We start from the raw sequence: 22,165 nt of genomic DNA on the forward strand, positions 1-22,165 counted from the left end.
TGTAGAATACATATTGTCTTAAACCAAGAGTCTCCAAACTTTTTGAACAAAGGGCCAATTTACTGTCCTTCAGGACTTAGGGGGGGCCGGACTGTGGTCAGTGTGAGTAGAAAATGTCCCAACATCACTGGGAGTAAACAATGCCCCATCATTGGTTTTCACAGGAGGAACAGTGCCCCATGATTGGTATCAGTGCGAAGAATAGTGTCCCATGACTGGCCTTAGCATGAGGTATAGTGCCCTATTATTGGTGCCAGTGGGAGGAAGGGTGCCCCAATAATGGTGTCCGTGGGAGCAACGGTACACCATCATTGGTCTTAGCAGGAGGAACACCATCGATGGTGTCAGTGGGAGGAAGAGTGCCTTATTAATGGTGTCAGTGGGAAGAATGGTGCCCCTTAGAAGGAGGAATCGTGCCCCATCATTCACCTTAGCAGGAGGAATAGTGGCCCATCATTGGTCTTAGCAGGAGGAATAGTGCCCCATCAATGTTGTCAGTGGGGGGGATGGTGCCCCATTATTGGCCTTAGCAGGAGGAACAGTGTCCCATGATTGGTATCAATGAAAGGAATAGTGCCCCACTATTGGTGTCAGTTGGAGGAATAATGTCTCAAGGGCCAGGTAGAGGCAAGCAAAGGGTCGCATCTGGCCCCCGGGCCACAGTTTGGAAACCACTGGCCTAAACTGATTTTTTGGGGGGATATTTATTAAAGCAAAAGTTAAAAATATTGTTGTTTTTTTCAAAATTGTCACTTTTTTTGTTTATAGTGTAAAAAATAAACTGTAGAGGTGATCAAATACCACCAAAAGAAAGCTCTATTTGTGGGGGGGGGGGGGGGGGGGGGAGGGTTGGAAGAAAAGACATACATTTTATTTGGGTACAGCGTCACTTGACCGTGCAATTGTCAGTTAAAGCGATACAGAGGAGCATCGCAAAAAATGGCGTGGTCATGAAATTAGTAAATCCTTCTGGGGCTGAAGTGGTTAAACCACTAAATCAGCTCACCATCACCAGTGCCCTTCAATGCAGCCTCACCAGTGCAGCCTGATCAGTGCCCATCAATGCAGCCTCACCAGTGCAGCTTCACCAGTGCAGACGGTACCCATCAGAGCAGCCTAATCAGTGCAGACAGTGCCCATCAGTGCAGACTCATTAGTGCAGTGCCCATCAACACAGCCTGATCAGTACAGACAGTGCCCATCAGTGCAGACTCACTAGTGCAGTGCCCATCAACACAGCCTGATCAGTGTCCATCAATTCAGCCTCACGAAAACCAGTGTAGACAGTGCCCATCAGTGAAGCCTGATTGGTGCCCATGGGATGTGGGGGGTCAGTTGGGGCCTGGGTCTGTCTCACAGCCCTCTATACAGAACATGGAGCTCAAAATCTCTCCAGTCAATTGCAAGAATGCATTGTTGTGGGATAGCGAACTCACAGTTCTATGTAATATAGCAAATCTCTGCACGTCTGTCCTAGCTCTCAGTGCCCACTGCCCAGAGTCCAAAATACACTTCGATGTGTGACTGGGTTACATTCACATGAAGCACATGGGTTGGTCGGCGATTGCCCATGAGCCGTGGGCAATCTTTAAGATTGTAATGATGACTACTATGCTATGCATCATTTCCTAATTTTACTACTGAAGGGGATTTTCTACAGTAAATCAGTTTTATCTCAACAGGGGTCATCACACCTTACTTCAGGCTGGAAAGCGCTGTGTGTTTCAGTGGAGAGCCAGGTCTTTGCACCTCTTTGGGGAGGGGTGAGGATTTTGTCACGTCTTCTCTTCTTTGCAGCCACTCCTCAAGCCAGCGCCCGGCCCCAGCCCACAAGCTCAGCAAGTCACATGTGACGGGACGTTCGTGACGCCGATCGTCCCCTCCCCTGATTTGCCGCACAACCTGCCTCTAAGACTCCTATGAGGTGGGAGCTGTAGTTTGCTGCGCTGATAAGTTCCTTACCTTTAGCGCGGCCGCACTACAACTCCCACAATGCAGTGCAGCAGCAGCCAGCTAGGTAATCGGCGGCAGCCGCAGCTGACTTCTAGCAGTATAAGCCAGGCCGCCCATCACAGCCTGGAAAAAAAAAAAAAAAAAAATTAACAGACAGCCAGCGGCCATTTTAAAGATAATGTAGGCGGCCTGAAAGGGCATCTAAAAGCGTCCGTTTAGCTGCGTTTACATGCCACGTTTGCGTCTAGAAGCGTTTTTCGTTGAAATGAAAAAAAAGTCTGTAAACTAAACACCGCTAAAACGAGAGTTGCTGTGTTTGGCACTTGAAATGCCTCTAAACACAACTTCTAAATGCATTTTTTTGGGTTCCAAAAAAAGCCTCTAAACGACCCTGTGTACATGTACTCATAAGATAACAGAGGACAGTTCAGGAGCAGTTGAAAAAAATGCTCAACTGCTCCTAAACATCCGTTTACCAGCAGCAGTGTACATAAGGCCTTATTTTCCCACAATAACATGTATTACAAGTTAATAAAGTTTGGTGGTCTAGCAAAGATTCCTTGGCCATGTGACAGGACCAACAGATCCTTAATTTTCTAGCTTCACAGGAGCCTGTAGAAGGCCAACATCATCAGAGGCATTTCCTACTCATTCCTGCTTCAGGTTACATGGATGTTGTCCTCTAGGTAACATGAAGAGCTGTCTGGTGATAGCTTGTACCTACAACTAATATGGTTGCTGCTTTGAAGGCACACAGTGCTGTGGAATGGATGAATAAGTGCCACCTTCCAGAGCCAAGCAGTGCCAATAATGCCATCTATCAGTTCCAAACCAGTGCCACCTGCCAATGCCAACCAGTGCCACCTTCCAGTGCCAAGTGCCATCTGTCAGTTCCAAACCAGTACCACCTGCCAGTGCCATCTAAGTTCCAAACCAGTGACACCTGTACTAAGGACATCAAGTGTATGGTAGAGTGACAGGAGCAAGCAGGGAGGCATGGATGAGGGTTTTTGTTTTTTTTAAATCGGTCTAAATTATCAGTCGCCCCAATTTCAAAATTTTTTTTTTTTTAAATACTCACTTGTTTTTCATGTTGAGAAATTGCTCTGATAAACATATTTCAAAAAATGAAATGCTCAGATTGCAGGGTCTGTTCAAGCAATTGGGTGGCTTTAAACCTGTCCAGATCCCTTATACATAACAGAGTAGAGGCTGATGAACAATTTCACAGAAAAACAGCCTTGACCTTGTTTAAACCCATTGACAAGTCATGATGTGGAGAATACGTCCTTGGCAGTAATAGAGTTAAAGTAGATCTTTGAAAGCGACATGAGACTACTATTGCTGAATTGACCATCATCAAGTTTGACTTTTTTTTTTTTTTTTTTTTTTTTTTTTTTTTTTAGGGAGATTAATACCCCTGATCCAATCAGAAAGGATAATTGCTCCATAGATATAAAGATATTATATAGGCGATGAATGATGCAGACAAAATCTACCTGAAGGGTTCCTGTTTTTAACACAAACTGTTAGCCCTTGTACACACGGTCTGAGAATCCGTCGGAATGTGTCGTCGGATAATCCAACTGTGTGTGGTATGCATCGGACTGATTCCGTCGGAATATCAGTCGGACCCAATTTTCCAACATGTTGGAAATATTTCCCAACCAACTGGGCCAATTGGACATACTCCAATCATGTGTAGAGAATGTTGATCGGACCAAGTGCCACGCATGCTCAGATCAAATTCCTACATCAAAGCTATTGGCTACTAGCCTGAATGTAGTCCCATCGTAACGAAATTACGTCATCACGTTCTGAAAGATCGGATTTTTCGCCAACTTTGTCCGACCGTGTGTATGCAACAGTTTCAGACAAGATCCGATGGACAAAATCCGACAGATTTGGTTGTGGAAATCTCCGACCGTGTGTACAGGGGCTTAGACAGGATAATTCAGTTGGTTGCTGGCTGGTTGGAAAGTGGAGCTTGAAAATGTCCTTGGTTTTGTTTGACATGTGTCACCCTTCTATGTGCTCCTTGCTGTGAAGGCCAATTATAGTTGAGGGCAGTGGCCATTTGTTAGTGCTGTTGAAATATTGGTGGGGGGCGCACTGGACACCTTTTGCTGCCATGGTGCTATATGCTGGGTGTGCAGTGCGCCCCTGTGGCTTTGAGGGGTGGGCTCCCTCCAGGCACACCTGCCTTCTATCTATCCATCCATTATTCTGCATGTGCTTCTACTATAGAGGCTCTCACAATGCAGAGTTAGGACTGCAGATAATACTGCGGCGCCATGAAGTGGCTCTGTAGCTTATGCGTATATTTGAAGATGTGTGCAAACTAAACACTTGGGCTTTATTTGCATTCTTTTATTTAGGAGATGACTAGAAATAAAAAAAATTAAATAAAAAAAAACAACATTTTATGTTTTTTTCTCCTCGTCACTATATGAACAAAACAATGAGAAAATGTATTTTTATATTATATAACATGAGATTACACAATGAATGAGGAGGTAATAAACTGTATAATAGAGAAGAGAAAAAATGAAATAAAAGTAAAATAAATTCTTGATTATACAGTCTATTACCTCATCATTCATTGCTCTAATCTCATGTTATGTAATATATATATATATATATATATATATATATATATATATATATATATATATATATATATATACACACACACACACACACACACACATACATGCATATATACACACACACACACACACACACACAATATATACATAATAACACATATATATTTATATTAGTGTTTGTAGTTAGGGATTTTCATATGTTTTCTTTTCATTGTAATTCATTGTAAAGTGGTTTTAAAGGCAGAAGGTTTATCTTAATACATTCTACGCATTAAGAGAAAAAAAAAAAAAAAAAACTTCTGCGTGCAGCAGCCCCCTTAATACTTAACTGAGCCCATCTAGATGCACAAGACACTCGACTGTCTGGCTCCCGCTGCTGTCAAAGTCAGCGAGCCAATGAGAAGGGGAGGGGGGCGGGCTGTGGCTCTATTCTGAATGGACACACAAAGCTGCAGGTTGGGTGCCCCCATAGCAAGCTGCTTACTGTGGGGGGGCATTTAACAGAAGGGGAGGGGCCAGGAGCGCCGAAAAGGGACCTAAGAGGAGGATCTGGGGTGCTCTGTGCAAATCCACTGTACAGAGCGGGTAAGTAGAACATGTTTGTTATTTTTACACAAAAGATTTTAGTATCACTATAAATCTCTTAAATAAAATAATGCAAAAAAAAAAAAAAAAAAACACAGGGGGGTAAGTTTGAACACATTTGCAAATACATGTGTAAGCTGCAGAGCCATTTCACGGCACCCCAGTATTATCTGTAGTCCTAACTAACGTACATAGAAGGGTGACACATGTCAAACAAAACCAAAGAAAATTCCCAGCTCAACTTACTGACCTGCCTGCAACAAACCAAATGATCCTGTCTGTCGATTGGTTGCAGGCTGGTTGGTAAGTTGATCTGGGAATTTTCTTTGGTTTTGTTTAAAACCACTTTACCTACAGTAGAGCCCACCTCCCTTTTCCACCTGTCTACCCCACTTCCCCCAACACTTTATTTATCTCTCTTCTCCTGCCATACCTTCTCTCACGCCTTTTCTTCCTCTATTCTATTAACAAGAGAAAGTACTTTTTTTTACTCCTGGTAATTGTTCCTCCTAAACTGTCTGTATCTCACAAGGAATACATGATGTGAAATTGTTAAAACCAATACAAAAAAAAAAATATATAGCTCCAGGCTATAAATTAGATACACTGACCGAGGAGGTTTTCCTTCAAGCCGTCTCTTTCCTTCCATCTGCATCTGTACTTTCACCAGGTCTGTAGGACTAGCAAAAAACTGACCAATAGCTCCAGCCATCATTCCTCCTACAACAGACTTCCTGAGATAAAAAGAGGACAGAACAGAGAGAATTCAGGCAACAAGTGGAATCAGAGAACAAATATTCTATTATTCTCATCTTCTGAATGATACTGAAACTAAGGCTATGGAAATCGATGAAATAGATGGTAGTGTGTGCCCTGGTTCTACACACCACCCTCTCTGAGCTTACATGTATTGAAGCGCTGGAGGGATGCGGCATGCACAGCATCGCATGACAGGATGTTACAAGTCACATCCAGAAGCACTGTGAAAAGCCTCCTAAATCTGAATGAAATTGATTTAGTTTAATTATAAACTAAGCGGACCTTCTGCTTTTCATACAGTTAAGGTCATGGCACATTAGTTGTCACCAGCTAGAGGATTACTTTATAGAGCAGGGTAAAGCTCACCCATTTGCACACATTGCTCCCTCCCTGGCTGGATGAACGAGGAGTTCCTCTGTTGCTTATTCTGCAATGTTTCCATCAGCCAACGAGAAATGACTTGCTTACCCAGACATCACGGAAATGACGCATGGAATCAGGTGAGCATTTTCTCTGCACTTTCCAGCCAGCATCAGGTATTGTCCTTGGATCTTAGTGATCTAGGCTTATCTAGATGCTATTTAAATTGGCATTCATCGGTTTTGTTTTCCAATTAAATTTGCTTAGCTGGGTCCAATCTTTGACCCAGGCTGAGTTTTGTGTATCTTGAGCCAAGCCACAGCTGCCAGGCTCCAGCCAGGGGAAATGTTGAGGTAGTACCCCTGGCGGGCATGCCAGCAGGTTTAGCTTATGAAACTAAATCCAGCCGTCTCTGCAGTTTTGCTGTACTGATATCAGCATCCTGAACGAAATAAAAAAATTAAAAAAAAGTTACGAGATGCTACTAATATCATGTCTATTAGTTGATACTTTTAGATTTTCTGGGTGTATGTATACCAAGTTCTCCTAGCAGAGAAATTGTTCACACCTGTAATTCACAGAATCGCAGGACTTTTGGAAAGAAAAAGTCTGCCGGAGCCCACACACGGGCAGATTGTCCAAGTCCGCCAGAATAGTCTGATCGTGTGTACGCGGCATCATAGGTCGTTCTGGGGCATTTGACTCACATGGTGGTCCCATCTTCTCACTTGGACACTCTCTGGATCACTTAGAACTTAAAAGTTTGCATTAGGTAATCTGACATTCACTCTGCACTATTATTATTTTACTTGGCACGTTTGGGTTTCATCTCATCCAATGTTTCTGGTGACACGGTTTCCTATTTTTTCCATGTATTTCATCATTTTATCACCTTCCACTGTTACTCTCACCAACTGAACTCTATCTACACACTCATTAGCATCTCATTACCTTATCCTTTACCAAGTATAGGATATATGACCCAATATATAACAATATAGGAGTTCCCAGTAAATTTTTTTTATATCTTATTTTTGGTTTCAGCACTTATGGTCATTTAGGACTATTTTCATCTTTTGGAATTTCTTTTTTTCTTGGAAATCATCCTTGTTGAGTCCCGGGCCGCCCTAACCACCTCACCTACCACCAGTGATACCCCTAGGGGTTCTCTGATTCATGTTGGTACACTCCTACTGCATAGATACATAGAATGTAAAGTACTTTTGAGAATGTTAGTATTACCAAGTCGCAATTTGTAATTACTATATGGTATATCTACTGAATGAATTGCATTGGTTGTGTCTACTCATGATTACCCTCATGTAACATATTAATGATTTCCAATAAATTTACATTTTCTACACCTGCGTGCTTCATCTAAAGTCCCAACCCTCAGTCCTGTTTCTCTCCTTCATATGGCGAAACAGTAGATCCCAGTGACAAGATCCAAGTCCAGTTATCTTTCAGACCTGGGAAGGTTGGCCTTTGCTGCAAAGCATCCTAATAAAGAAGAGGTTGTTATGCAAACAAGGGGTTTAGTTTACATTAGAGAGACTTATTGTAGAGGATTACACAAAGCATGAATGTGTGGGTTAGGGTTAAACATATGGTTACTGTGAGAGTTGAGGTTACTGTGAGGGTTGGACTTACAGGAAGGGTTAGTGTGAGGGTTAGGGCTATGGATGGGGAGGGCAGTTTGTGTAGGTATTAAGGGTTATTGGAAGGGGTTATTGTGAGGACTGATGTTACAGGAAGGGTTACTGCGAAGGGGGGGGGGTTGTCACAATGTCCCTTGTGGAGGATACATGAATACCAGTCCTCCCTATCACAACTACTTTGCTTGCACTCAAAGATAGCTGTCACTATTAGCCTTGCAATAACGATCACTTGGTTTATTGGATTATTGGTTGAACTGGATGGACTTGTGTCTTTTTTCAACCAGACTAACTATGCAACTTGCAAGTTGAAAGATCATAACAACCTTCAGACTTCAGATACCATTGGTGTCTGAAGGTGGCAGTGTGCATCTGTTTAATATTGTAATTGTCTTAAAATAACAGTATTAAAAAGATAACTAGAAAATGTACGTTTGTGCCTTTGATTGCATATGATAAAAACCAAGTTTTTTTTTTGTTTTAAATTAAAACAGTATACATAATTAAAAGGAGAAGTACAGCCAAAGCTTGTTTGGCTGTGCTTTGCCTGTGGATCACAGGAGTGCAGTTCGTTCTGCACTCCTGTGACCCATTTTCAACAGACAGTGAGCTGAAGTCCGATAACCGCTGAGGTCACACACCCGGCTCAGCCTATCAGCGAGACACTGAGAGCCTGAGCCGTCAAATCCTGTCCCCTCCACAGCACAGCGCTCCAGTGATTGAGGGGGCAGAGCAGAGAGCTGTGACTGACAGTCAACAACTCTCTGCTCAGGGAGCTGGGAGAACTGAGCGATCTGCAGTGTTGGAGCTGGTGGGGGACCAATCCTGCATCAACCTAGGTAAGTACAAATCTGCAAAAACCCCATACTTCTCTTTTAAAGTCCTAGGAGTCCTTTAAAAAAGTGGAAGTGGGTTGAATGATGCTTTCCATCAGACTTAGGATATTTAGTGGCAGAAAAAAAGTACTGCAGGTGAAATGCTAAAATCCCTGGATTGAAGCTGAATATTGCAGCAGAAGCTGTTTTTTTTTCTAACAGGCTATTCCTTTTCATTTTGTTATTTTTGGCTGGAGTTATGCTTCAAAAGGAACCTCTGCTGACCTCCTTTTGAAAATGCTATTTGCAGGCTGTCTCTGTGATCCAATGGCTTTATATGTCCCCATTGAATTACCTGGAACAAGTGTGCAAGCTTTGACTGGCAACAAACATGTTTTAGTGAATCAGAAAGTAAGGAAGGATCAGTACAACTGAAGGTTATTTTGTGAATGAACTTTCAGCTTGCATATAAGTTTTTTTTCTGCTGAAAGATATCCCAAGGCGTGGTTCACACCTATGAAGTTTGCTTTTGCGCCGTTTCTGCAGTGCGTTGTTGTCGTCGTCGTGTTTTTACGGGGTCTTTTTGGCCAATTTGTTGTTGCTTTTCTACAGCTTCTCCATTAAAGTCAATTAAACCAAAAATGCACAGTTTTGTGTTTAATAAAGTCCCCGACCCTTTCCAAAATGCAGTGGCTGAAAAAAATAAAAATAAAAACTAAAAAACCATAGATGTGAACGTGTCCCATAAGAAAATGGACTGCAGTATGTTTCTGCAAAAAGAACTAAAAAAAAACGCATAGGTGTGAACAAGGCCTTAGTCTGATGAACTACATCATTCAACCCACTTTTCCATTGAGCTCAGGGCAGACCTACCCCATCTTGTGACTGGACAGTGAAAGGAGAAGCAGTACAATGATGAGCCCGTCTCTGTCACTCTGCTCTCTCCTCCTGTCAGCACATTAACTGACTGGCTCCTTGCACTGCTTCTTCCTCTCACACTCCAGCTCTGATGTACTTGGACTGCAAGAGACCAATACTAGGTCAGATTTAGATACTCATCCTGCTTGAATTTCAAAAAAACATTTAAAATTATGCATTAAGAAATACAAAGCCACTTTAATGTGCATATTTTATAACTGCCTGAAGTTCAGCATTAAGGAGCCTTGCAATGACCCTAGGAGTGAGGAAGCAGTTATCTTTATCTTTTATGTTTTTAGGTGGCCACTAGGTACAAGCCAGTATTGCCCATTGTGAGCTCCAGCCAAAACAATACACAACACCTCATCACTCTATAGAAGTAGAATGGTCATATAATAAAAATAGAGTTTGAGGATAACCTACCAGAGAGGAAAAATTTTGCCGTCTCCTTTTCCAAGTGGAGAGTCTCGAATTTGCTCATAGGCCACCATGCGGACTCCGGAGTACACTGTACAAGACAGAATTAAGGAATTTGACCCAGGGACTTGCAACCATCCAGAAAAAACAAAACGGAAAAAAAAAAAAAAAAAAAAAAACGGGGAGTAGCCAGGAGCAGAAAATTAATGCCAGGGTGAAAATTAAAGCCCATTAGAGGATTGCCCATGTCCTTTACCACTTTTACTGCCACCGCCATATATAGTACTGTGGAGGCTTTGAGGTTTTACACTCTTGGTGGCTGCAGGTGAGTAAATCTGACAAACAGACTGTTGGCTGTCAGATGAAAGAGCACAGCTAGCGGATCGCTTCCACACACCCTCGTATGCGTTTGTCCCCCCCTGCTATATTTTTTTGGACTCTGCATGGCCATTGATGGACAAAGGACTGGCAGAGCAGGTAACGCCTGGTAGAGGAGAGGGAGATCAGTGAACGTCTGTTCTCTGATCACCCCTTCCTGGTAATGACCCAGAAGTGAAGGGTCCTGGTGTCACTTTCCCCAACAGGTATAGCTAGAAAAGAAGCTATACCTGTTGTGGAAAGTGACACCATACATGAACGTACGAATGTAAATGCACGTGTTGAGGGCCTCTAGGTGCAAAAATTATTCTTATTATACAAGATCTATATAGCGCCAACAGTAGGCTTCCTTGAATAAGTGAGCTTTCAAGGATCGACTAAAGGCAGACAGAGGATAGGAAAGTCTCAGGAAAAGTCCTGCAGACGAGCATGGGAGGTGGTGACAAGGGAGCTAGAAAGCAGAAGGTCTTGGGAGGAGCGGAGAAGATGATTTGGGTGATATCTGCAGATGAGGTTGGTGATGTAACTGTGGGCAAGGTTGTGGATGGCCTTGTATGTTTTTGAAAATGTTGATTACAGTATACATTGCTGCGCATTCCACAATGAGAGCACTAATTAGGGGACATTATTCATGGTTAACTCTAACCTGATGACCTGTAGAGGCTTTTAAAGCCTTGCCTATGGAAAATATAGGGTACTGAAGTTGGCCACATTTCACAGGCACATGCAATTTTAAGGTTTGACATATTGGTTATCTACTTACTTGGTGCAACCTCATCTTTTATATTTTACCATCAAATTGGCTAAATTATTGCGTTTGTGTGCCCTAAAATGAACTACTTGCCGACCTGCTCATACAGATATACTGCAGCAGGTCAGCTCTCCTGCAGGAACCTACATACCTGTACGTCGGAACGTGCAAGGAAGATAGTGGGTGCACACGCCGTGGGAGCATGCCCGTTGTTCCTGTGGACTCGATGTCCGCCAAGGACCTGAGATCGCTGTGAGGCGAGGCAGAATGGGGAAAAAGGCATTTTTCCCTTCTGCCAGATGACATAACAGATCTACTGTTCCCAATTAACCCGGAACAGTGATCTCTGTCATGTTCCAGTAAGCCCCCCCCCCCCCCTTACAGTTAGAACACACTTAACCCCTTGATCGCCCCTAGTGTTAACCCCTTCCCTGCCAGTGTCATTTTTACATTGATCAATCTAATAATGTCACTGGTCCCCAAAGTGTCATTTGGGGTCAGATTCATCCACCGCAATGTAGCAGTCCCACTAAAAATCTCAGATCGCCACCATTACCAGTAAAAACAATGAAAATAAAAAAGTCCCTAACTCTATCCCGTAGTTTGTAGACGCGATAACTTGTGCGCAAACCAATCAATAGACGCCTATTGCGGTTTGTTTTTTTTTAACCAAAAATATGTAGAAGAATATATAAAATCGGCCTAAACTGATTAATACATTTTTATTGATTTTTTTGTTTGGATATGTATTATAGCAGAAAGTAAAAAAAATAAATAAAAAAAAAAGTTTTTTAAAGTCGTCGGCCTTTTTTTGTTTGTAGTGCAAAATACTGATCAAATACCAGCAAAAGAAAGCTCTATTTGTGGGTAAAAACAGAACATCAATTTTGTTTGGGTGCAATGTCACACGACAACACAATTGTCAGTTAAAGCAACGCAGTGCCGTATCTCCTGGCCATTAAGGGGCAAATCCTTCCAAGCTGAAGTGGTTAACTTTAGCGTAACTGAAGTTTTGCATTTCCTAAACCATTGCACTATTATCGTATGACGTGAAAAAAAAATAGAACTACCACCTTTTTATTCTCTAGGGTCTACGATTTCAGAAAATACATGTTTGGGGGTTTTATGTAATCTTCAGATTTTTTTTTTTTGTAAATGTGTGCAAAAACTGCCCTTTAGTAAAATGGTTAAAAGCTAAATATTTACATTGCTTTCAAAACACGGGATCTATCCAGGCCATAAAGGCTGGATTCACACCTATGCATTTTTAGCACTTTTTGCAGGTTTGCACTACAGTCCATTTAACATGGTTTCCTATGGAACATGTTCTGTAGTGCAAACCTGCAAAATGCAAAAAGCACTAAAAATCATAGGTGTAAATCCAGCCTTATAGTTCCATAAACTTGAAGCACCGGTTAACTTTTTTTTTTTTTTTTTTTTTTTATTAGAACGATAAAGGATTCAACTTTTTTAAGGCGTCTATGTCTCCAAGGGAAGATTGCCCTTATTTTGTTTCCTGGTGACACCCTGCTTCTCACACTGTCCCCGAATAAATAACGCCTTTGTATCAGAGAACTTTCCAGCTGGTTACCTATGTGGCGATAGACGGCAGGTGTAGCCCCCTGCCAGAGTTTGAGTAAGCCTTCCTCCTGCACTATGCCAACTGCAGTGCGCACCATCCCTCTATAGGGCACTGCCAGGCCGGATTCTCCATGCTGCTTCAGGGCCGCTTCTCCTTGGATTTGTAGGCGAGTTTTGGTCAGATCCAGAGGAAAGGTCACTATTGGCAGAGACAAGGAAAGTCTATTACCCAAAGCAGAACTCCACACAAAAATGAAAGGATACAAGTAAAAAAGTAAAATTAACATAACAAAACCAGCTTTTGCTGCAGTATGCACCTTCAACCCAGAAAGTCCCCTTTTCTGCCTCTAGATGTCCTCAATCTGATGGGCAGCATCACTGAACCCAATTCCTCAGAGCACAGTTTGTCCTGAACCCACAGCCAGTATAAGTGAGAGGCAGCACAGTGATGTACCCATCTATCACTCTGCTCTCTCCTACTATTCAGCAGAATTCTCCTCAGCACATAACCGAGTGGTTACTTGTGTTGCTTCTTCCTCTCACACTCAAGCCCTATACAGCAATAGGGATAGCAAGAAGCTAATAACATGCTTGCATTAAAAAAGAAAAATGAAAGCTGAACTCCGGGGGAATAGAAAAGTCCTCCTTTGTATTGCGGCTCTTCCTGCACAGTAAGGTAAGATTTAAAGTGGTTGTACCTATAGGTAAGCCTTACTTATAGGTACTGTAAATATCTCCTAAACATGCGCCGTTTAGGAGATATTTACCTTGTAGTGCGCTGATGATGTCATTGGTCCAAGTGCTGTGCTTCCGGTGCGCATGCATGGAAGTGACGTCACACGACTCCGGCCAGTCACAGAGCCGGAGTCCGCGACCCCGGAAAGGAAGAAGGGCAAAGATGGGGCCAGAGTGGGCTTCGTTTGCAGGTAAGTTGCATACTAGCCCATTATGCTTTTACTTTAAACCACTTGCCAACCGCCGCCCATCAAATGACGGCCAGGCGGCGCACCTATTGTGGCGGGAGGGCGTCATATGACTTCCTCCCATTTAAACAGGGAATGCGTGTGATCGTGCGCACGCATCCCCGTTCCTGTGGTGGCGGCTTGTCACAAAGACACCGCTCGCTACGAGGGGGGTGAACAGCCATTGGGTATGGCGGTTTACCACGTGATCGGCTGTGATGAAGTCACGGCCGATCACAGATGGCTACATCCCCACTGTGCACAGCGCGTGCACGTCGTGGCGGCGTGTTCCCGGGAACACTGCTCGTCACCGACGCTGGTAAATTGGCCAGCTGTTTACCCACGTGATCGGCTGTGATCATTTCACAGCCGATCACTAAATGTAAACAAAACGCGGTAACGAGATGTTACTGAGTTCTCCTCGTCACACACCGATCGTGTGTGAGGAGCAGATTGCGGTATCATTACCGCTTACAGTACACACATCACACTGATTGCCCGCCCCCCCCCCCCCCCACCATAAAGAGGACCTGTCACCACCCATCATGGTACCTGTCACTCACAGTCCATAAGAGTACCCAAGTACCTGTCCTCAGGCCATCAGAGTACCCGAGTACCTGTCCCCAGGCCATTGGAGTACCCGAGTACCTGTCCCCAGGCCATCGGAGTACCCGTCCCCAGGCCATCAGAGTACATGTCCCCAGGCCATCAGAGTACCCGAGTACCTATTTGCAGCCCATACCTCATAGAATATACGTTGGGGTGTTTGCTTTCCAAAATTGGGTCATTTTGGGGGTAATTCCATTGTCCTGGTGCTCCAGGACCTTCAAAAGTGTGATGGGTAGGAATGAAATTAGATGTGTCATTTATGCTCCTAGAACGCCTGAAGGTTTTTCTTCAATGTTCGGCCTCTCTATGTGGCCAGGCTGTGTAAAAGTCCTACACATGTGGCATCGCCATACTCGGGAAGAGTAGCAGAATGCGTTTTGGGGTGTAATTTTTGCTATATACATGCTATGTGTTAGAAATATCTTATAAATTGACAACTTGGTGTAAAAAAAAAAAAAATAATAATAATGCGTTTTCTTTTTTTTCCACATTTTACAAAAATTTCTGGAAAAAATGAACCATTCAAAAGACTCATTATGCCTCACAGATTATACGTTGGGGTGTTTGCTTTCCAAAATGGGGTCATTTTATGGGCAATTCCATTGTCCTGGACTCCAGGGTCTTCAAAAGTGTAATAGGTGGCTGTGAAATGAGATGTGTCATTTTTGCTTGTAGAACGTCTGAAGGTACTACTTCAATGTTGGTGCTTTGTATGTGGACAGGCTGTGTAAAAGTCTCACACATGTGGTATCGCCATACTCGGGAAGAGTAGCAGAATGTATTTTGGGGTGTAATTTGTTGTATGCATATGTTGTGTGTGAGAAATAACCTGATAATATGACAATTTTGTAAAAAAAAAAAATCTTCATTTTGCAAAGAATTGTGGGAAAAAAAATGACAACTTAAAAAAACTCACCATGCTACTTACTTAAAGCGGGATTCCATCCTAAAGTGGAACCTCCGCTGATCGGATCCCTCCCCCCTCCGGTGTCACAATTGACACCTTTCAGGGGGAGAGGGGTGGAGATACCTGTCAAAGACAGGTATTTACACCCACTTCCGGGCATAGACTCCCGTGGGAGTCTACGCCATTTCCTGCCCTGCCGCGCTGTCTGCTGGGACACACACGGGTCCCAGTGACAGCGCGGAGATTTCCTATTGCGCGGTGCAACTCGCGCATGCGCAGTAGGGAACCGGGAAGTGAAGCCGATTCGCTTCACTTCCTGATTCCCTCACCTAGAATGGTGGCGGCAGCAGCCGAGGGCCGAGCGATCGATCGGCCTCGGCTGCCGGCATCGCTGGAACCCGGGACAGGTGAGTGTCCATTTATTAAAAGTCAGCAGCTGTAGTATTTATAGCTGCTGGCTTTTAATATTTTTTTTTTTTGGTGGAATCCCTTTTTAATACCTTGGAATGTCTACTTTCTAAAAAGGGGTCATTTGGGGGGTATTTGTACTTTCCTGACTTGTTAGGCCTCTTTCACACTAACGTCCCGTTCAGGCCCGCCTGTCAGTTTTTCAGGCGGACCTGAACGGGTGCTCCATAGAGGTCTATGGAGCGTCGGATGTCAGCGGTGACATGTCCGCTGACATCCGACCCGCTCCGATCCGAAAAAGTGTGACGGAGGAAAAAGCTATTTTTCCATCCGTCTGCGGATCGGATCGGGTGACGACGGGCACTGCGGTCCGTCGTCATCCGATCTCCCATAGGGGAGAGCGGCGCTGTGACAGGTCCGTCCCTGCGCAGTGTGCAGAGACGGAGCTGTCATCTCCCTGCTCAGCGGGGATCGGCGGAGTGATCCCCGCTGAGCAAACGGACATCCACGGGGCGGATCAGAACTGATCCGCCCCGTGTGAAAGGACCCTTAGTGTCTCAAGAAATGAGGTACACCTGATGTACTGAAGGCCTGATCAGATGTGATCAATTTTCAGTGATTGGCACCATAGTCTGTAGACTCTATAACTTTCACAAAGACCAAATAATATACACTAATGTGGGTTATTTTTACCAAAGATATGTAGCAGTATAAATTTTTTTGGCCAAAATTTATGAAGAAAAATTACTAATTTTATGACAGAAACAAAGAAAAAGGCATTTTTTTCTCAAAATTTAGGTTTATAGCACAAAAAATAAAAAACCCCACTAGTGATTATATACCACCAAAAGAAAGCTCTATTTGTGTGGAAAAAAAGGACGCAAGTTTCATATGGGTACAGTGTTGCATGACTGAGTAATTGTCATTCAAACTGTGAGAGTGCTGAAAGCTGAAAATTGGTCTGGTCAGGAAGGGGGTGTAAGTGCACTGTATTGAGGTGGTTAATGATGTTTACGTCCTCTTTAAATGGTCAATGGCCTCACTCCCACAGCATAATGAAGTACTGAACGGTTGCAATGCAGGGGGAGCTACAATGCAAGGAAAGATTTTGACCTTTGGCTGGAGTTAGCAGCGTTAAAAGGCTCATTTACGAAGGACCATATTTTGCTACTATGTGATGCACAAACCTCAAGAAACAAAAAAAAAAAAAAAAAAAAAAAAAAAACAAAAAAAAAAAAAAAACTTCCTTCACCTTACCTGGTTGAGACAAATCCTCCTTCATTTGTGTCTCACACGCTCCCCCTCCCAGACACTGCAGCTCACAGTGGGAGCGTGTCAGCAGCAGAGGCAGTGCTGTCCACCCAGAATGAAATGGGTGGGACTGGGTGTGGCTACAGGCTTGGCAATTAGCAGTGACAATGCTGATAGCCCCACTCCTGCAACATCTTCTCCTCCCTCTGTAGTGCAAGCATGTACTGCCTACACGAGGGTGACAACTCTGCTCTGAATTCAGGAGAGGTCCAGCATTGTTGTCACCCCATCACAGGAATCTACAGCATTCTGAATGTAACCCAAAAGACCTCAGCTCACACCCCCCCCCCCCCCCCCGGTTGCGCTCTGTTTCACCTAGCTGTTGGCAAGTATGGGGCCGTGTGCCTCTGGCCCCCTTGACCATTTGTCACAATACCATCCCTGTGCATATATTTCATTTGGTTTTTCATATTTTTTTGAATCGAGCATGGTCTGGTGAAATGCATAGGATCACTTTCTACGGTATGCCTGTGTATATTGCTATGCACATTTTATACTGCTATACGTGTAATGATACCGTTTTACACTGTATGCATCAGCTGACCAGCAATTTTTTGTTGTTCATGTATGTATAACAATTTTTAATAAAGTTTGATACTGTATTTACTTGTGTCATGTGATTGGCTAAATCACATTCGCCTCATTTAAAGTCCCAGGGCATGTGCATGTGCAATCCGTTGTGGTGCATTCAAATGGGAAGGCGGCCCTTACACAACGCATGCTTAACCACTTAAGCCCCGGACCATTTTGCTGGCTTAAGACTAGACCACTTTTTGCGATTTGGCACTGCGTCGCTTTAACTGACAATTGCGCAGTCGTGCGATGTGGTTCCCAAACAAAATTGACGTCCCTTTCTCCCCACAAATAGAGCTTTCTTTTGGCGGTATTTGATCACCCCTGCGGGGTTTTTTTTGCGCTATAAACAAAAATAGAGCGACAATTTTGAAAAAAAAAAAAAAACACACATTTTTTTTTTTTACTTTTTGTTATAATAAATATCCCACAAAAATATATATAAAAAATTTCTCCCTCAGTTTAGGCCGATACGTATTCTACATTTTTTTTTTTTTTTACCAAAAATATCAGCAATAAGTGATTATTGATTGGTTTGCGCAAAAGTTATAGCGTTTACAAAATAGGGGATAGTTTTATGGCCTTTTTATTAATTTTTTTTTTTTACTAGTAATGGCGGCAATCAGCGATTTTTATTGTGACTGCGACATTATGGCGGACACATCGGACATTTTTGACACATTTTTGGGACCATTGTCATTTATACAGCAATCACTGCTATATAAATGCGGCAGTGTTAATCGTGGTGGAGGTGTTCACAACTCACACTAATTTGGATGGTCTGTCATCACTTCATCACTGCGGAGCTACTATTACCTTTTTTTTCAATTTGGGACATTTTTATATGGACTTTTTAAAGTTACTATTATCAAAGTGTTTTTCACATTGTTTAGAATTGTGTCTTCCTTTTGTCACATGACTAGTCAATTAATATTTTTTTGTATTTTCCGTAACACATACACAGTTTAACAATTGTGTTTTTTTTGTCACATGACCGGTTAATCATTATTCTTTGTATTTTCTTTAATACACAGGAGTGATTTTTTTATTTTATTTATATAAGTATACTGATATTCTCATTGTAATTTTTGCACATACTTCCGCATAGGATTGATGTCAATATTCACTTATTTAATTTTGGTGATATAGCATTTATATTATTTTTTTAGTTTATTTTTCTTTAGCGCAACCCACTCTTTTTTTTCTTGTCTTTTGTTGAATGTAGTATAACATTTGAGTCTGCTGCACGTTTTTGTTTTTTGTGATTGGACAAGCGCGGTTTTTCCTTTTTTATATTCCTGTGTAAATGACACTGGCAGTGAAGGGATTAAACAGTGGGTGGCAGTGTAGGGGTTAAGTGTTCCTAGGGGCGTGTTACTTACTGTTGGGGGCTGGGCTTTCTTTTAGTGAACACTGATCTCTGCTCCAATCACATGGAGCAGAGATCAGCGTCACTTGTTGCTAGGCAGAACTGGGAGATGCTGTTTACAATGGCATCTCCTAGTTCAGCCGCCCCATGAGACGATCGCGGGTATGCCCGCGGCGATCGAGTCCACGGAACCTGTGACCGGACTCAAGGGTCTCCCGACCGCCACGCTCGCGATGGCAGGGCGGCAAAATTTAAAGGGACATACAGGTACACCCATTTGCCTGCCCGTGCCATTCTGCCAACGTACATCGGCGTGCGCCGGTCGGGAAGTGGTTAAAGAGTGAACCAATGTGCGTTAGTGCTCATGCATTTTAGGTGTGAATGGACCAGTAAAACCTTTTTAGTTTGGGATAAAGTGGGCAGGCATAAGAACCCCCGTTTGTTTTTATTGCTGTCTGTGCCCCCATTAAAGAGATTCCCCCCTCTCCATTTCTATTGTTTACCATTATCTCTGAAAGTGAGGTTTGAAAATGTTTTTATCAGAACAGAAATGGGAGGGGAAATCTCCCAATGGGGACTTTCGTTTTAGTGGCTACCACATGTTGGAGGGATTTGATCCCACTTCCTGTTTTGGTTATTGGACACGCAGAGAAGGAAAATCTCCCCAGATGGCAAAAAAACCTGGACATGGATATAACCAAGTGTGCCGCTAATGAATAAGCGCACCTGTTAGTGTGTGAAACGCGCCTTCCATTTGAACGGTCTAACACTTGGGATGTTCTTTATTAAATAAGAATTTTGATGGATCTTGGAGTGCATTTCTTCAGTGTTGAGCGTATTTGGAGGCGAGCTGAGGCGGGCACCTGTGATATCATTACACTTCCTGTCTCACCTGGAGCAGAGAGTTCTTTTGTTTGGATATGCCGCTAAAAATCACCGGGCCCAGTACAGCCTACCTGACAGGGTTCTGAATGTGAATGAAGCTTGGGGCTTATTCACATGGGTGCTGTGGCCTTTACAGTGTTAATCTGGATTATGTGCAGGCAGCCTATTTTGTGCTATGGGGATGCAGCAGCTATATGAACACAGCCGCATGTCCTAATTGGACTGGGGTGTGGGTGTAGGTGTACAGCCCTGAACACAGACAGTGGGCATTAAGAACTATGCACACACTTGCACCTGTTTGCTTCCCCTAAAGCTGTCCATACACCTATAGGATTATCTGCAGATATTCTATGGTTAGATGGAAAAAGTGCAACGGATTTCTCCATGTATGCTAAACTGTGTGGATGGAGAATTCTTCCACTGGACCAAGCTTCGGTATCTTGCTAGTCGGCCCTGCTGGCTCTCAACCTAAACAATGCCTGCACCCAATCAGAATGCTCAGGTATTGTGGGAGCCAGCGGGACTGACTAGCAAGATATGGAAGCTTGGGCCAGTAGGAGATTCTTCCATCCACACAGTTCAGCGTAGATGGAGGAATCTGTTCCACTTTTTCCATTTGACCATAGAAAATCTGCAGATAATCTGAAGGTGTATGGCCAGTCTCAGAGCAGTGGTCTCCAAACTGTGGCCCTTTCCTTGCTTTTATTTGACCCTTGGGGCACTGTTTAATTAATTGACTCCAACAAAGGGACACAGTTGCTCCCAACGGCACCAACGATGGGACACAGTTGCTCCCAACGGCACCAACGATGGGACACAGTTGCTCCCAACGGCACCAACGATGGGACACAGTTGCTCCCAACGGCACCAACGATGGGACACAGTTGCTCCCAACGGCACCAACGAAGGGACACAGTTCCTCCCAACGGCACCAACGAAGGGACACAGTTCCTCCCAACGGCACCAACGAAGGGACACAGTTCCTCCCAACGGCACCAACGAAGGGACACAGTTCCTCCCAACGGCACCAACGAAGGGACACAGTTCCTCCCAACGGCACCAACGATGGGACACAGTTCCTCCCAACGGCACCAACGATGGGACACAGTTCCTCCCAACGGCACCAACGATGGGACACAGTTCCTCCCAACGGCACCAACGATGGGACACAGTTCCTCCCAACGGCACCAACGATGGGACACAGTTCCTCCCAACGGCACCAACGATGGGACACAGTTCCTCCCAACGGCACCAACGATGGGACACAGTTCCTCCCAACGGCACCAACGATGGGACACAGTTCCTCCCAACGGCACCAACGATGGGACACAGTTCCTCCCAACGGCACCAACGATGGGACACAGTTCCTCCCAACGGCACCAACGATGGGACACAGTTCCTCCCAACGGCACCAACGATGGGACACAGTTCCTCCCAACGGCACCAACGATGGGACACAGTTCCTCCCAACGGCACCAACGATGGGACACAGTTCCTCCCAACGGCACCAACGATGGGACACAGTTCCTCCCAACGGCACCAACGATGGGACACAGTTCCTCCCAACGGCACCAACGATGGGACACAGTTCCTCCCAACGGCACCAACGATGGGACACAGTTCCTCCCAACGGCACCAACGATGGGACACAGTTCCTCCCAACGGCACCAATGAAGGGACACAGTTCCTCCCAACGGCACCAATGAAGGGACACAGTTCCTCCCAACGGCACCAATGAAGGGACACAAATGATGTTGCACAATTCCTACCAAAGACACCAATAACGGGGCACAATTCCACTAAATGATACAAACGATGGGACACAATTCCTTTCATTGACACCAAAGATGGGGGCATGGTTTACTCCAAATGACCGCACTCCGTCCCTCCTAAAGTCTGAAGAACAGTAAACTGGCTCTTTGCTTAGAAAGTTTGGAGACCCCTGCCTAAAGCCTCATACACACGATAGGACTTTGTACAAACTTTCCCTTGGATTTTTGTACAAAGGGCGCCGGCCCTGAACTTGTATTGCATACACACAGCAGGACTTTTTCAGCCAACTTTCACCAAATCATGTGGTTTTTCTGCTCTTTACCGCCACCTTTGGTCAACTTCTGTATTGTTGTCTGATCTTTTGCATTGGTTCTGAGCATGCCTGTTTGTACTTTGTACAAAAGTCCTATGGTTTTCTGTACACACGATCAGACTTTGCTCCATCGGACTTTTGTTCCCAGAAAGTTTGTCCGTTCGCACAGCCAACAAAAGTCCAATGAAAACCAAAAAAGTTTGTCCGATGGAGTGTACACACGGTCGGATGTTGCTCCAAAACAGCTAATTTGCATGTTTGTTGTCAAAAAGTT

General features: G+C 44.0%; 1 protein-coding gene across 1 annotated transcript in view; it reads right to left on the bottom strand.

Annotated features, from left to right (window-relative positions):
• SLC25A27 (solute carrier family 25 member 27) overlaps nucleotides 1–22,165 on the bottom strand; it is a 41,193-nt gene that overhangs the window by 16,895 nt on the left and 2,133 nt on the right. The window contains exons 2-4 of the mRNA XM_077488941.1: nucleotides 12,792–12,980; nucleotides 10,078–10,162; nucleotides 5,759–5,881 (exon numbers count right to left, since the gene is read on the bottom strand). Coding sequence (XP_077345067.1) covers nucleotides 5,759–5,881; nucleotides 10,078–10,162; nucleotides 12,792–12,980 — 397 coding nt within the window. The remainder of the gene's footprint in view (nucleotides 1–5,758; nucleotides 5,882–10,077; nucleotides 10,163–12,791; nucleotides 12,981–22,165) is intronic.

The sequence above is a fragment of the Lithobates pipiens genome, unplaced genomic scaffold, assembly GCF_037356315.1.
Source record: "Lithobates pipiens isolate NorthernLeopardFrog02 unplaced genomic scaffold, aLitPip1_a1.2 Scaffold_18, whole genome shotgun sequence".
NCBI lineage: Eukaryota > Metazoa > Chordata > Amphibia > Anura > Ranidae > Lithobates > Lithobates pipiens.